The sequence below is a fragment of the Cucurbita pepo genome, unplaced genomic scaffold (genome assembly GCF_002806865.2).
Source record: "Cucurbita pepo subsp. pepo cultivar mu-cu-16 unplaced genomic scaffold, ASM280686v2 Cp4.1_scaffold000213, whole genome shotgun sequence".
NCBI classification, from domain to species: domain Eukaryota; kingdom Viridiplantae; phylum Streptophyta; class Magnoliopsida; order Cucurbitales; family Cucurbitaceae; genus Cucurbita; species Cucurbita pepo.
In genome coordinates this window covers 5,429-23,143 of record NW_019646471.1, presented here as the reverse complement: position 1 = coordinate 23,143, position 17,715 = coordinate 5,429, and the positions used below count along the sequence as shown (strand labels likewise).

The window sequence follows — 17,715 nt, the reverse complement described above, 5'->3', positions numbered from 1 at the left end:
GAACATACCTTTTTCTCATGGCTTCTTTAAGTTCTTCCCAAGTCTCTATTGGATCCTCCTCTTTTCTTCTTCTCTTGGATTTGAGATGTTGGTACCAATCACCAGCATGATTGGTAAATTCGGCAATAGCAAGTCTCATCTTCTTATTTTCACTATAGGTGTTGCAATCAAACACATGCTCTATCTTTCTTTCCCATTGCAAGTATGCCTCAGAATCTGCCGTTCCACAAAAGGGTGGGATTTTGAGTTTAACTCCCCCATCTCTATCTTCATGTACTCTTTCCATCCTTCTAGGTTGCATAATATTTGCATGGTTATTTCTTCATCTCCATCTTCCTTCAACTTGTTTTTCTTGTACAACTATACCTTCATCTTCTTGTAATGCTTGTTCTTGTCTTTGTTGTTGTGCCCTTCTTTCTTGTCTATCTTTCATCATCATTTCCATCATACCTTGAATTGCTTGAAGAATGGTTGCATTAAGATCTGGTACTTGTGGTACTCCTCCATTATGTGACATTTTGTTATCAGTAACAGGGACTTCTCCACACTTCTCACAAAAATTTCACTCACGGACACTCTGTATTTAATAGTGAAAGGTAGGCTTTTGTTACTAAGCCAAGAATGTAAAGGCTGGTTTTTTTTTTTGTTTTTTTTTTGTTTTTTTTTTGTTTTATTTATTTATTTTTTCTTTTTTTTTTTTTGCTCCAATCTTGCTCTAAGCTTGATTATAACCAATTCAACGATCAACTCTCACAAGCTAAGATTAGTATCTCAAGGATCAAGCGCTTGAAAATTTTTGAACAAACTCAAATAAATGATAAGAACATAATACTTTTTTTTTCTCCGAATTGATTTTTTTTTTAATCTGAGAGAGACTAAAAAATTGATAGAAAAATAAAATAACATTAAAGATATTTCACCTCTAGAGCGGCCAAAGAACGTCGACCAAATGCTCTGATACCAAATGATAAGTGCCAATAATGCTGGATTTTGCAAAGCTAGAGGTTCTTCTGGAATCCTTGCAAACGTTCACAAAAAAAAAAAAAATAATAATAATAATAACTTAACGAATTGATTGCAACCAAGAGTTGGTAAGAAGATGAATGACTCTTAGATCGAACTTGAAATCTATGATGGTCACTCTTAGATTCCAAGATGACTCACTCCAGAATTAGCTTGATCAAAACTAATTCAATGAATCTGTTTAAACATCAAACCTAACGCAAGGTTTGAAAAAGAATAACACCAAAACAGGTAGGAAGAAAACACAAAGGTTTTGTTTGTATTCAAGAATGATTGTTAAGCATGAATATTACCGGCCTATAAATAGGCCAACAAGATAACCCAAATATAATGAAGTTTATCTACCAACTACAAATTACAACTATCAATAAAAGTTTGTAAATACAAATTGAAAAAAAGAAGGCAAACATAAATTGTCTTCATTGGTAGTTCAACTATCAAAGCAAAGTCTTCTAATCACTTTCCAATGATTTGTTAATGCTATAAAGATTTTTGGGCTCAAAAGTCTTTGTTTCAACTTGTACACTAGCTAGCCTTCGGAGATGCAATGTATAGGCCTCTTGTATCTTCTTAGCCTTGCTTCTTGTAATTGGTGATTCGGGTACATGCAAAGGGTCAATAGTTGAATTCATATCAACTACCTCGGGTTAAAGTCCCTTAAATATTTATCTCTCTAGCCGCTGGAAACTTGAAATGTTCCCAAATATTGCTGAAAACATGAAATCCTTAGAGTCGTTAGATTTGAGTTTTACTGTGATGAAATATTTCCAAAAATTGTGAACCAAGTTTTATGTGTTAATTAGGAAGATCATTAGTTGTTCTTTTAACTTGAGTAAAAAGTTTAGGAAGCTAGTTAGAGTTTTCTCCTCTATAAATGAGTTCATGAGAGGTATGCTTTTTTACAACTTGGCCGAGTAAAGCTTTTTAGTAGATATGCTTTTTCGAAGAATGAATATCATCCACGAGATGTTCATAATGAGTTCATTGAAGGAGATTTCTTTTGTTAGTGTGGTGCATGCTGATTTCTTTTCTTGATAAAGACAGTTTAAAGATAAATGATTCAAAAAATTTAAGAACTAACCATTTTCTTAAAAAAAAAAAAATAATAATAATAATTTTTCAAATTTATAGCTAATATAACTTTATAAATGAAATTGAAACTTTAAGAATCTATTATACACAAAAATTTATAAGATATCACTCTTCAAGGCATTGTTTTATTCTTCTGTTTATTTTATTTAAATTTTAGTTATTTTGTTTTAAATTTACAAGATTTTGTTAGGATGGTTTTATTAGACTGTTTATGAGATTTTATCCAATAATAAAGATATTATTATTTTAAACTCTAGAGATTAAATTTTAATTTTTTTCTAAACTAACCAAATGTTAATTATAAACGTATTAGTTAAAACTTACTAAGTAGACCTTTTATGACTTAATCTCAAACGAAATGAGCATTAATTTTGATGTATTCTGTGCTAGTGAGGGACACGAATGCACCAAAATAAGAATGAATTATTCACCGCAAAACAAATGATTATTACTTCTAAACAATTTTGAATCAAAATACGGGTCTCTTAATCAAACCTATCATTCAAATTATATCGTGTGTTGAAGCTAATAATAGAGTTTGAATGAGTTGTTGAAGCTAATAATAGAGTTTGAATGAGTTGAATGAGTTGCTGCCGAAGAGAAGGAGGAGGTGAATTCAATTTCATCCACACAAATCTCAACCAACTCCGGGAATCTCCCTATAAAAGGACCTCCCTCCCCATCATTCAAATCACTCCTCCTCTCAATCTCACTTCAGTTTTCTGTTGTCACCAACAACTGGTATCAGAGCAATCTTGTAGCAGCAAAAAAAATGGCAGCAGAAAAACAAGTTGAGAGCTACGTTCAGCCCGCCATCCCGAGGTTCGATGGTCACTATGATCATTGGGCGATGTTGATGGAAAATTTTCTCAGATCAAAGGAGTTCTTTGATATGGTGGAGACGGGTTATGAAGAGCCAAATGAAGGCGAGGTACTCTCAGCTGGTCAACAGCAACTGTTGGCAGCATCGAAGCTGAAGGACCTGAAGGTCAAGAACTATTTATTTCAGTCCATTGATAGGACTATCTTGGAAACAATGCTTCAGAAGAAGACATCCAAGGAAATTTGGGATTCTATGAGGAGGAAGTATCAAGGCTCAACGAGAGTAAAACGTGCTCAACTACAAGCCGTCAGAAGAGACTTTGAAATTCTCCAAATGCAAAAGGGAGAAACGGTGAATGATTATATTGGCAAGGTTATAAGTCTTGCAAGTAAAATGAGGATGCATGGTGGTTCAATCACGGAGGTTGCGGTCGTAGAAAAGATTTTGCGATCACTAACTCCAAAGTTCGATTACATTGTATGTTCTATCGAAGAAGCAAACAATGTCGAAGAGATGCAAATAGATGAACTCCAAAGCTCCCTGTTAGTACATGAGCAGAGGCTCAATCGTACAAGTGCAATAGAGGAGATGACAGCCTTAAAAATATCCACACCAGGTGAATCTTCAAGCCCTAGAGGTAGAGGGCAAAGAAGAGGCAGAGGTCGTGGGAGAGGCAGTCGAGAAAGAAGTGGAGATGTTGGCAGGTCAGTAGACCTAGCCAGAAATGATTATGAAAACAAAGGCAAGAGACACTTTGACAAGTCCAAGGTGGAATGCTACAGATGTGGACGCCTTGGACATTACAAAAATGAATGCTATACCAGGCTTCAAAAGGAGAAAAGAGATCAATCCAATTTTGTGGAGAGAAGAGAAGAAGAAACATTATTAATGTCATTCCATGCTATGAAGGTTGCAGATCAAGGTGTATGGGTCGTAGACTCTGGATGCAGCAATCATATGACAGGTTGTAAGGAATTCTTCTCAACTCTAGATGAAAATTTTCATACTACGGTTTCTCTCGGCAACAATTCAACTCTCCAAGTGATGGGGAAAGGAACCGTAGATATCAAGACTAGAAATGGCTTTGTAGAGTCTATTTCTAATGTATTCTACATCCCTGATCTGAAAGCCAACTTACTTAGTATCGGTCAATTACAAGAAAAGGGGTATGTGATCACATTCCAAAATGATGAATGTGAAATTTATGACTCCAAAAGAGGATCGATTGCTAAGATGAAGATGACCACCAACCGTCTATATCCGTTGACGTTAAATATCGTTGCCAAAAGTTTGATGGTGAAGAAAGAAGATACCACCTGGCTTTGGCATTTTAGGTATGGTCATCTACACTTCAAAGGATTAAAGACGTTGTCCTCAAAGAAGATGGTAACTGGGTTGCCAGATATTACTCCACCAACGGAAATTTGCGAGAGCTGTGTAGTAGCAAAACATGAAAGAAACTCTTTTCCATCTGGAAAATCAAGAAGAGCTCAAGCAATTTTGGAGTTGATTCATTCGGACATATGTGGTCCCATCTCTCCAGCATCAAATGGTAACAAGAAATATTTCATGACCCTCATCGATGATTTTAGTCGAAAAACATGGACTTATTTCTTGCACGCCAAATCAGAAGCCTTTGATTGCTTCAAAAAGTTTTGTGCTACTATGAAGACGGAAACTGGAAGAAGAGTCAAGGCTTTAAGAACTGACAGAGGTGGAGAATTCTGCTCGAACGAGTTTATTCAATTTTGTGAAGAGAAGGGCATACGGAGGCAGTTAACAACAGCATATACACCACAACAAAATGGTGTGGCCGAAAGGAAAAACAGGACCATTCTCAACATGGTTCGAAGTTTACTAAATAAAGGAGAAGTCCCGAAGGAATTCTGGCCAGAAGCTGTCGTGTGGTCCGTTCACATTCTCAACCGGAGTCCTACCTTTTCTGTTAGAGATATGACTCCACAAGAAGCATGGAGCGGAAGAAAACCTGCAGTAGACCACTTTAGAATCTTTGGGTGCATAGCATATGCACACGTTCCTGATGAGAAAAGGAAGAAACTTGAAGACAAGAGTTTGAAGTGTGTATTCCTTGGAGTAAGCGAGACCTCTAAGGCGTACAAGCTTTATGATCCTTTGACAAAGAAGGTGGTGGTAAGTCGTGATGTAGTCTTTGACGAAAAGAAGACTTGGACATGGGAAGAAAAGATCACTGTGAATCAGCAGATTCCTGTAGATCTTGAAGAAGAACAAACTGAAGCCCCTATTCAGCCTCACTATGAGCATGGAGAGAGCTCATCACAAGCTCAACAAGAAGAACCAGTAGAAGAAGATCATGATCATAATCAAAGACATCCAAGAACAAGAAAGAGACCAAACTGGATGATTGATTATGAGATGGACTATGAATCAAGTGATAGTGGTTATTTTGCATTCTTTATGGATAGTGATCCAATTGTCTATGAAGAAGCAGTAAAGGAGAAGAAATGGAAGGAAGCTATGGACAGTGAAATCAAATCCATAGAGAAGAACAAGACGTGGGAGCTCACTGATCTTCCTAGAGGGCAGAAAACAATCGGAGTAAAATGGGTTTTCAAAACCAAGTTGAATGAAAACGGTGAGGTGGATAAGTACAAGGCGCGACTTGTTGCAAAAGGATACAAGCAAAAGTATGGAATTGATTATAAGGAGGTATTTGCACCAGTGGCACGTCAAGACACTATCAGGCTCATAATTTCTATTGCAGCACAGAAATCTTGGCCTATATATCAACTTGATGTGAAATCGGCCTTCTTACATGGAGAGCTTCAAGAAGAAGTATATGTGGAGCAACCAGAAGGTTTTGTTCAAAAAGGCAAAGAGGAACAAGTATACAAGTTGAAGAAAGCTTTGTACGGTTTGAAGCAAGCTCCGAGGGCATGGTACAGTCGCATTGATTCTCATTTTGAAAAGATGGGATTCACTAAATGCCCGTATGAACATACGTATGTGAAAACTGAAAAAGAAGGTAACATTATCATTATTTGCTTATACGTTGATGATTTAATATTTACTGGCAATAATGAAGAAATGTTTGAATTTTTTAAGAAGAGCATGATGAAGGAATTTGAAATGACAGATCTTGGCTTGATGAGATATTTTCTTGGAGTAGAAGTTACTCAAACTCCCGCAGGTAACTTTATCTGTCAGAAGAAATATGTTAAAGAATTACTTGAAAGATTTAAATTGGATGAGCGCACATTTGGAACTCCATCAGAATTGGGTTTGAAGTTGCACAAGGATATTGACGGGCGAGAGGTTGATAATAGGTACTTCAAACAAATTGTGGGAAGTTTGATGTACCTAACTTCAACAAGACCAGACATCATGTATGCGGTTAGTATGATAAGTCGTTACATGGAGCATCCAACGGAAAAACATCTTAATGCAGCAAGAAGGATACTTCGTTATGTGAGAGGAACCTTTGATTTGGGGGTATTCTACAAGAAAGGAGATGATCCGAAGATGGTTGGCTATACAGATAGTGACTATGCAGGTGATATAGACGATCGTAAAAGTACTTCAGGAAGTATTTTCATGATGAGTTCAGGAGCTATTTGCTGGTCTTCAAAGAAGCAACCTATTGTAACACTCTCAACTACAGAAGCAGAATTTGTGGCAGCAGCAGCATGCTCGTGCCAAGCAATTTGGTTAAGAAAAATGCTTGAAATTCTTAATCATAAGCAACCAGGTACGACGGTTATATATTGTGATAATATGTCAACTATTAAGTTGTCTAAAAATCCTGTGTTGCATGGAAGGAGCAAGCACATCGATGTTCGATTTCATTTCTTGCGTGATTTGTGTAAAGAAGGCATTATTGAACTCAACTTTTGCCGAAGTGATGAACAAATCGCAGATCTATTCACAAAGCCCTTGAAACAACCATTGTTCGAGAAGCTTAGAAGAAAAATGGGGATGTGCAGAATCCAAGATGTATATCAAGATGACGAAGTGAAGTCCTAAACTGATTTCCGCAGAATTCAGTTTAAGGGAGGGTGTTGAAGCTAATAATAGAGTTTGAATGAGTTGTTGAAGCTAATAATAGAGTTTGAATGAGTTGAATGAGTTGCTGCCGAAGAGAAGGAGGAGGTGAATTCAATTTCATCCACACAAATCTCAACAAACTCCGAGAATCTCCCTATAAAAGGACCTCCCTCCCCATCATTCAAATCACTCCTCCTCTCAATCTCACTTCAGTTTTCTGTTGTCACCAACATCGTGATCGTTATGGTGAAATTTCAAAAATTCTTATGTTATAGTGAGTCAAATCTTTACCACAAGATATTATTAACGGAGTATATTGAAAGAAAATTCACACAACTTTTGAAGAAAATTTTCTAATTTGGAATGTACATCTAACTCATTTGAATCTTTATGTAACTATGATATAATTAATCCATTCACTTGTAATAACATTCTAAGTGAATCTTTATATACATACATTTCTTCCATATATTTTATTTGTAATATATATTAAATATTAATTTAAATATTTCAAATTTTATTTTTCGTACGACAAACTCGATCATTTTAATGTTATTAGGATTTTGCAACAAAATCTTATAGACTTACCATTATGAGCTCTAACGATACAAAATTAATAAATTATTTCTATTAATTAACTATTATAAATAATTTCTCCCAAACTTCCAAGCTTATTGACTTTGATGCTTTCTCTTTAAGTCATGTGGAAGGTGAAATTTCTAATTAAAAATAAAAAGACAAAGCTAAGGAAATCGTCCAAAAATTTCATGGAACACATTTTGTCAAATCCATATGTGATAAAATAACGAACCGAGACAATAGCTATTTTGCCTTTAGGAAATTCGAAAGGCCCCTTCAATTAGTCAAAAGCCAGTATTCAACGAGTACCATTAATACTCTTAATTTTTTAATAAAAAATATTCTTATTTTCTTTATTTGTTCCACTATTTTTCACCTCTATTCAAGTAAAATAAAGTAAGTATGTCTAAATATAAATACAATAAATTTTAACATTCAAATAATCCGTTTCTTTAAAATTATATTTATTTGAAAAAAGAAACAAAAAATTCAATTTAAAGTACAAAATTCCACAAAATCTCACGAAGTTACAAAATTAAAATCTCCCCTCTAAATATAATAAANTTTTTTTTTTTTTTTTTTTTTTTTTTTTTTTTTTTTTTTTTTTAAGGTTAAGGGTATAAATAAATGCAAAATTTACACGTTTAAAGACAATTTTGAAACAAAAGAAAAAAAAAATTAAGATTAAGGTTATTAAGATTAAGGTTATTAAAATATTATTTTAGTTACTCGAGTTGATTTTGGTATCTTTAATTAAAAATGTTTATTTTTGTTCTTGTACTATCATTTTTTTTCCTCAGAATATGGATCCAATAAGAACTATTCCTTTCTAAGCGGCCTACTAGTGGTTCATCAATCAATTAGTTGTGAAATATGGTGGGTAAGTCAATAGAATAGAAAAAGAGATTCAGTTTGTCGCTTAGTGTATATTCTACGGTTGATGCAACTCTGTACCAACACCTTACTACCTACTACTTATTAATTAATTTGGCTAAGTGATTTCATAGCTAAACTTTCTTTCTTTAACCAGCTGACCTGACTTGGTAACCTTAACTATCTTTCTTTCTACCTTTAGTATAGGCCTCTGCCACTTCAATCGGCCCCTCTTTTCTTTTTTGAATTCGAGAGAACGAGTTTTCACTCAACTATTTGTATAGAATGAACAACGGAAGGATGAAAGTAGGAGAAAAGGAAGGGGCATGGTTGGTATGTCACTTGATCGGTGGGGGAATCCATAGGAAGGATAGGATGACCCGCTGAATTCACATAAAAAATTGCCGACATAAGTCGAATAACAGAAGTATGAAAAAAAGCATCTTTTATCGGAGACTGATTCAACGAAGTAAAAACGGATCATTTGGGTATAAATTAAAATAGAATCCTTTTCTTCTTAGAATCAATAAGCAAATTATTATTATAAGCAAATTAAAATATAGATGGATATAAATACCTTTGATAGTTTATTAAGACCATCTCTTATCAATAATTTCACAGAAACTTCCAAGCTTTTTGACTTTCTAATAATATATCAAAGAACTTCAAAAGGCAAAGCCAAGAAACCGTCGAGAAATTTCACCAGCACTTATTATGTCTACTACTTGTATCATTACAATTTCACCCAAACAAATTTCAATCAAAACGGTCTAAATTCAAGTGTTTCTCCCACATTTTCGAAATTGGGGTTCTTCGTTGCTATGGACGAATTATCCCCTTTGTTTTCAAATTTTGAGTGTAGTTATGATGTGTTTTTGAGTTTTAGAGGAGAGGATACTCGATCCAATTTCACTGGTCATCTTGACATGGCTTTAAGGCAAAAGGGAGTCAATGTCTTCATTGATGACAAGCTCAATAGGGGTGAGAAAATTTCTGAATCCCTTTTCCGATCTATAGAGGGAGATTTGATTTCTATTGTTATATTCTCTGAAAATTATGCATCTTCTTCTTGGTGTCTGGATGAATTGGTGAAAATAATCGAGTGTAAAAAATGCAAAGGCCAAATAGTTTGGCCAATTTTCTATAAGGTGGATCCATTGGATATACGAAAGCAAACAGGAAGTTTTGGAGAAGCATTAGTCACACATCAAGCTAAGTTCGAAAAAAAAATCCAAATTTGGAGGGAAGCTTTAACTAATGCTGCTAACTTATCTGGATGGGATCTCGGAACTAGGTATTTATTCTTGATCCTTAAAAGATTTGTTTTGTCTGAACATATCATTTAAGTACTTGTTTATTTCTTTCGTAGAATATTTTTCATTTTTAATTTCAGAATGATTACATGCTTAATAACAGGAAGGAAGCTGAACTTATTCAAGACATCGTTAAAAAAGTGTTGTCTATATTAAATCACACTTGCACGCCTTTATATACAGGAAAATATCCGGTTGGAATTGATTCTCAACTAGAAAATATGAGGTTTCATTCCCATTGTTGGACACAACATGAGCCTAATAATGGCGTGTACATGGTGGGTGTTAAGGATATTTAGTAATAAATTATAGTTTACCATATATATTATATTTGATATTTTATTATAAGGCAAATATTAGATATTTGCCTTATTGCTGCCATGGGTATCTTTCCATTTATTGTTATTTCCATTTATTACTATTTCCATATCCTTGTAATTTATTTGATTATAAATAAGATAACTTTCACACCATTTAGGTGTGGTGGATTAATCAAACATTCACAGTGGGGATATATGGAATTGGTGGCATAGGAAAGACCACCTTGGCTAAAGCTTTATACAACAAAATAGCTTACCAATTTGAAGCGGCCTGCTTTCTATCAAAAGTTAGGGAAGTTTCAAAGCAATTCAATGGCCTCGTTCAGCTACAGGAACACCTACTCCATGAGATCTTAAAAGAAGATTTGAAGGTCGGCAATCTTGACAGAGGAATCAACATTATAAGGAATAGACTTCGTTCAAAGAAAGTTCTTATAGCTCTGGATGATGTGGATAAGCTTGAGCAGTTAGAAGCATTGGTTGGTGGGCGTGATTGGTTTGGTCCTGGTACTAAAATCATTGTGACAACAATTGCCAAACGTTTACTTTCTATCCATGAATTTGATCAAATGTATGGTATTCGAGGAATGAATCACGACGACGCCCTTAAACTTTTTAGTTGGCATGCTTTTAAAAAAAGTCATCCACCAAGTGATTACTCAGACCTTTCCGAACGTGCTACAAGTTATTGTAAGGGTCATCCTTTAGCTCTGGTTGTTTTGGGTTCTTTTCTTTATAAAAGAAACGACCAAACACGATGGAGAAGCATATTAGATGAATTTGAAAACTCTTTGAAAATAGGCATTAAAGATATTCTTCAAAAAAGTTTTGATCAGCTTGAAGAGAAAGAAAAGGAGATTTTCCTTGATATTTCTTGTTTCCTAGTGGGAGAAAAAATTGACTACGTTAGGTATACTTTAAAGGCATGTCATCTCAATCCAGATTATGGACTTACCGTCCTTGATGATCTTTCACTTATTACGGTTGAAAATGATAAGGTGGAAATGCATGATTTAATACAACAAATGGGTCATACAATAATCAATAGTGAATCTTCTAAGCCGGGAAAAAGGAGTAGATTGTGGTTGAAAGAAGATGTTCTGAAGGTGTTTATGGATAATTCAGTGAGTAACACTTACCCCAAACTTTGTTTATTTTACTTGTTTCCAATGTTTGGTGATAGACTCATGTTTGTCAAAGTAAGTTATAAGTAATATTAAATTGTTAAATTTACGAGTTTGCAGGGAACTGATGCAGTTAATCCCAAAAGTTTGGACGTGGATCCACGAGCTTTTAAAAACATGAAAAATCTGGAATTACTTATGGTTCGAAATGCAAGTTTTTTTACAAATCTTGAATATCTACCGCCTAACTTAAAATGGATTACGTGGCATGGATTTACTCAGCAATCTTTGCGGTCTTGCTTTATTACGAAAAATCTTGTCGGATTAAGTTTACCACATAGTCTCATCAGAAATTTTGAGAAAGAATTTAAGGTAATTATCTTTCTACTTTTGTGATTGGAAGATTTTCTTTTAAAAAAATTGATCGATTATGTTGGATCACTATTTACTCTTTTTTTATTTCTTTTCCATGTATTTCAGGATTGTAAAAGGTTGAAGCTCATTGATCTTAGTTACTCTACTTCATTAGAGGAAATTCCTGACTTCTCTCCATCATCAAGCATGGAAGAATTGTATCTCAGCCACTGCACAAATTTAAGAATAATTCCGACATCAGTTGCTTCTCTTGGTAAGCTTATTACGTTAGACCTTAATCATTGTTCAAACCTTAAAAGGCTTCCAAGCTACTTCATGTTGAAGTCTCTTAAAGTTTTGAATCTCTCTTATTGCAATAAACTTGAGGAACTTCCCGACTTCTCTGCAGTATCAAGCCTTGAAACAGTGTATCTCAATAACTGTACAAATTTAAGAGTGATTCACGAGTCTATTGGATCTTTGGATAGTCTCATTAAGTTGGACTTTAGAGGATGCACCAACCTTGAAATGCTTCCAAGCTACCTCGAATTAAAGTCCCTTAAATATTTATATCTCTCTGGGTGCTGTAAGCTTGAAACGTTTCCAGAAATTGCTGAAAACATGAAATCTTTAGTACGGTTGGATTTGAGTTTTACAGCCATAAAGGAGCTTCCTTCCTCAATTAGGTACCTTACAGCGCTCTTTGATTTAGACCTTCACGGTTGTACAAACCTCATCTCCATTCCTAATACCATTTATTTGTTACACAATCTTCGAGAACTTAGCCTTGGTGGGTGTTCTAGATTTGAAATGCTACCCCTCACTTGGGACTCAATTATCCATCCAACATGCTCTTCTTCAAATCATGGAAACTTTGTCGAGTTCAGAATTTCCTCATTTAGCAGTTTCAAAAGGGAGCCTATGTTTTATGAACACCATTACTTGGTTCTTGAAAAATGCACCATATCAAATACTGATTTTTTGAAAGCTTTATGTGAAGTCACCCCTTTCTTATCTTCTCTATTCTTGTCGGGTAACAAATTCTCATGTCTCCCTAAGTTTTTGTCCTTAAAGAATCTCCGAATAAGGAATGACATGTTTCTTCAAGAAATTCCAAACCTCCCTATGTGTACACAAGAATTGGATGCCATTAGTTGTGAATCTTTGGCCAAAAGTCGAGACAACGTTGATGATATAATATTAAACAAGCAGGTTCATCTCTTCCCATTTTATTTTTCTTTATTCATATTGCATTTTTTTTTTAAGATTTGTATGTATCATATTCCTCTTCCTTCCTGGTTGTTCGCAGCGAGGAAGGACTCGAATGGGGTTGGTTAATCGACAATGCTTGCAACGGCGTCGACGGGTTGATGTCGTGTATTAAAAGCCTTGGAATTGAGAGTTCTAATGAGAGGTTGGTGAATGATGAAGTGATGACGATGGAGGATGGCGGCAGTGATGGTGATAGGTTGTAAATTGCCATGAAAATGAATTGTTATAATTCTCATTCATTTTGGTAATTAAATCTCGTTTAGTTTATAATCATTTTAATTAATATTCTTATTTATCTTGGTTATTAATTCGCACCATTAATTTGGAAAACCAAGGATAGGCAAGAACAAACAATTTTTATTGGAAACATTCGTCTAATAAATTTTCTGGAAACTTCTATAGTAAATGGACGATACAGACTCTCATTTAGTTCATAATCATATTTATTACTAGTCTCATTTTTTTTTGTTCAAGAATTAGTATTGTTATGCCTATATAAAGGCGTGTATAACATTGTTTTGATGTGTGGAGTCATGTGGGTTTGTGTGGAGTAATGTAGAGTCATTGTCATTTTGTATTTGCCAATAGTCAATTGGGATAAACTTTGTAAGAGAATTTATAGTGTGAGAATGTGAGAGATACACTTTAAACACTTTGGTTATAGTGAGATTGGCTACCACCCCTGTAGGGAAATTTCTTCTCTCCGAACCACGTAAATCTTTGTGTCTCTTTGTTTAGTTTCTGTTTGTGGGTGTGTGAGTGCAATCGATCTTGCTTCCGCCTATGCTACAACAATTGGGTATCATAACTTTTTTTGTTGTGGCATTTTGGCTACAACAAGTGGTATCAAAGCTTTGGGTACAACAATTGGTATCATAGCACTTTGGTTGTGGCTTCGACTACAACAATTGAGTATGCGTTTTTTGGTTGTGGCAGTAGGGCACAACAAGTTGTATCAGAGCATTTTGATTTTCACATTTGGGTACAACATACTCAGAACATTTTGGTTGTGGCGTTAAGGTACAACAATTAGTATCAAAACATTTTGGTTGTGGCTGGAAGTATAACTTTGTACTTTCTAGATATAAGGGTGTGCAAGTACGTTTTAATATACACAATGCTTCTTTAACAATGTCTTGAATAATATTAGCTTCATTTCGGTCATACCTTGTTAACCACATAATTAAAGTTAAAAATGACAAGTCCAATTAATCCTTTAATATTAAGAATATATACTTAGGTCTGGTAAGTTAGCAGCAGTTAAAGCTTCCTAATAAATTTGGATTTTCGTCTTGAGATAAGCTTGATGTTTGGTCAATGTTTCTCCAAAATTTCTGGTTTGTTTTCGTACAATCATGGATCCACATTATACAAAATTGGAAGAAAAAAAAAATTGGTCCTTCAATTTCTTACCTTCTATTATTAGAAAAGATGCATAATTTTGAAAGAATATAACCATAGAAATAAAAGCTCCTATTTAGATTGAAAAAGAGATTAAAAAATTAGTTCATCCCTTTCGAGCTTGTGGTCTATGAAGACATTGACACACTTTTACCGCAAAGCCATGACAAGATGATTGGTGAAATTGGATCGAGTATCTCCTCCTCTAAAACTCAAAGCAAACGCATGGGCTCTTAATAACGAGAGGAGTCCAAATTTAAGACATAAATGCGTGTGGGTGCATTTTCTTGACAGTTCCTTAGGTTTGGTAGTTTCTACAAACTTATAAATACTAGTTCGTCCACTTGATGGGATGTCTATGTCCACATATGTTCGTTAAAATACTAATAATTTTAATATTATATTATCATTAATAATATTACTTTTTATGGTATATTGATATTTGATATCATATCATCTTATTGTGTTCGGTTCTTTTTGAATGGGTTTTTAATGGTCTATTTACCCGCTATTGTTGTTCGTAATTTGAGATATCTATTTTTACTTGCGGAAATGGGTTCCAACCTGAACGAGAAGGGAATTTCCTATTTAGACAGGAAGAGAGTGGGAAACATTTTCCCCGTTAGATAAATGGGGTAGGGATGGGATTATATTCTCTATCCCCATCCTCACCCAATTCTCGGCCCATCCCACTTAATATATATATATTCTTGTTGGCTATATTAAAAAAAAAATGAATTAGTTAATTTTGAGACTATAATTATATATTTAAACTCAAAAGACTCGGTAGATTTTTTTAAATTATTAAAAACTATGTTGTAATATTAAAAGTTGAAATTTTAGATATTAGGATGGTACAATATTTTATATATGCGTTTTGTTACAAAATATATTGATTTATTATAATTTTTGTTACAATTTTTTAATAAAGATTATATTAAAAAAATAAAAATAAATTAGAAACTGGACCGAAATGAGGAATGAAATGGAAGGCGTCTCCATCCTCACCCGGTAAACATCTCTATTGGTAGCTTGCAAGACCTTCCCTCCACGTTGAGAAATGAAATGGAAGTGTAGCATTGTTTAAAGAAAATGTTGAGAAAGTAGTTATTTCAATGCCAACCGTAGAGAGTGGTGGGTAAATTTTATAATAGTAAAAATATGTATTAGTGGAGAGTGGTGGGTAAATTTTATTTTTATTTTTATTTTTAAGTAATCATTTTTAGTTATTTAATTATGAATTATTATTATTTTTATTATTTTGACTATTTTTATTATTATTATTATTTAATATTATTTAATATTACAGGGGAGGGTCCAACCCATTTCTGTCGATATGACCGGTGACCCGCGATGACAATTTTTTTTAAAAAAATTGTATGCCCACAAGAGATCGAACCTGAGATGTGGTAGGAGAACGTGCAAATGAGAGCGTGCCATATGTCACAAGCGTAGTATGCATGTCCCTCCAGACTTTGTTACTATCCTTATTATGACTTGATAAGGTCCTTCCTGAGAAACTTAAGAAATTTTGGAGCTTCTTAACGTGTGGAAAAGTTAGCTTGGAAATGCATACGTCATCCATATAAGTAGTCACTCAAACCTTTCTCAATCAATACTTATAGGGATCACTAGGACATGCTAGCATGCTAGCATATCTTATCTTAGATTGTTAAAATATGCATGTTTAGGACCTTAGAAAGTCATTTTGATAATGAAAATACACAGAAAATTAGCGAAATGCCCCTAGGATGAGAATTTATTATGCATGCTGACTTTAATGTCTTTCCACTGTGTTAGAAAGGAGGATGTGCTATTTTTGTCCGTGCTTCGAGAAATTGATGGATCTCTCCATGTTGAACTTGTATGAATGCATGTTATAGTATGTTTAGCTCCAAACGATTGATTGTGTTCTCCCTATAAAACGTGTTTATCCTCAGAGAGCTAGAACTAGAGCGCTAGAGTTAGAGCATCTAGGTAATGGCCTAGGTCATGGCCTTCTAAAAGACTGAGTACCTTAGGATCGTGAGCGACGACCATAGAGTTTAGACCCTAGTGCTCTTAGACTAAGAAAGACACGAGGAGTTGGAACAGTGTACCATAGAATCGAAAGTCTGCATTAAGCCACATAGTTTCCCTAGGAGCCTAGTGGACCTCCTCGACACCCAAGAATAACCAAGGTGATGCTTAGAATATTTCTTTCATGCTTTCTGAGACAATAAGACAATAGTGTAAAACTCCAAGTAAGGTTAAGGTTAAGATAACTTGAATAAGTTTAAGGTATGAGAAGAAAGTTAAAAAAAATCCAAATAAAGAAATTAAGGGAACTGACAATCGACCGAAATAAGTAATTTCAATGGAAGAAATGGGAGAGGAGACGTTGGTGAAAGGAAGAATAGGAGAAGTTTCCGTGAGCTGGTAAAGGAGGAAAAGAAAGGGGGAAACAGGGGAGGAAGACTAAAATTGGGAATCTTTAAATAATCGGTGATTTGTGAATATTTGTGATAGGGAGCAAGGAAGAGGCTAGTAGGATGTTTGCAGAAACTTTCTTCGAGGGAAATTCGTGGTCTTCATCTGGTATTGGAGAACTACCAAAGGTGAGAAAACCCATATTACCAAATCTTTAAATCTCAATATCTTGGTCTATATCACCTAATAAGTTATGAAATATGGCTTTTTAGATTCATAATAAAGGGATCTATAATGTTGTAGAAGAAATCGAGATGAAATTCGGATTTTACAAGTAAGATATGACTTAGGGATACAACGGGTATTAACGGAAAAGTTGGAAAAAATTGCAGAAAACGCGAGGTTGAAGACGAGCGCATGAGAGACACGTGAGGCACGTGGGAAGGCTGCGTCTGGGGGTGTGACTGGGCGAATCCCAGGTGCGTGAGGCAGGGAAGGTTGGCAAGTTAGTGCACGTGAGCCAGTGTTTCGGATCTCGGTTTGTCCTGTTCACTCCTTTTGACCTGTTCTATCAAGATTAGCCTATACTTACCTTTAAAATTGTAAAATATAGGTCTAATTAGAAGAAATTGTGTTGAAATACCCTATTAAATGTACATCCAAGGGAAAATGAGTTGGAAACGAGGTAACATATCGAGTTCCTTAAACTAGTTCTTAACTTGTTTTGCAACATCTGAGTATGTTGATTACATGATTAAGAACTTAGTAGGTCGATATGTGTTTTGATGATATTGAATGTCTATTTGTGTATTGTGACTGCTTGCCTGTGAAGTAAGCATGTTATAAATGATTCTGGAATGTTCTATGTGTCGAACGTTATAATTATATGGAAACCCGTATCATATGTGAGTATGTTATGTGCCACAATCGCGGTTTCTAGACAGCAGATTTGGCGATTGTGCGGCACCCACTCTCAAGATTGAGTGGGTCAAGTCTACTTCGAGTTACGTTGCTTGCGGTTGGGCAACGTGAATACAAACCTCAGGTCAGAAAGCGGGGGAGAGAGGTTTTATAAAGAGAGTTTTGAAAGCGAGAGAGAGAAATTGAAA

At 34.8% G+C, this 17,715-nt stretch overlaps 1 protein-coding gene across 1 annotated transcript; it reads left to right on the top strand.

Annotated features, from left to right (window-relative positions):
- Positions 1-9,234: 9,234 nt before the first annotated feature.
- LOC111784489 (protein SUPPRESSOR OF npr1-1, CONSTITUTIVE 1-like) lies at positions 9,235-16,940 on the top strand (the record flags this gene model as incomplete). The annotated part of the gene is made up of 8 exons (XM_023665177.1): positions 9,235-9,707; positions 9,830-10,008; positions 10,233-11,170; positions 11,291-11,542; positions 11,651-12,732; positions 12,834-12,985; positions 16,706-16,794; positions 16,879-16,940. Coding segments are annotated over exons 1-8 (3,227 nt in total), but the record flags the coding sequence as incomplete, so codon positions are not given.
- Between the last annotated feature and the right edge of the window lie 775 nt (positions 16,941-17,715).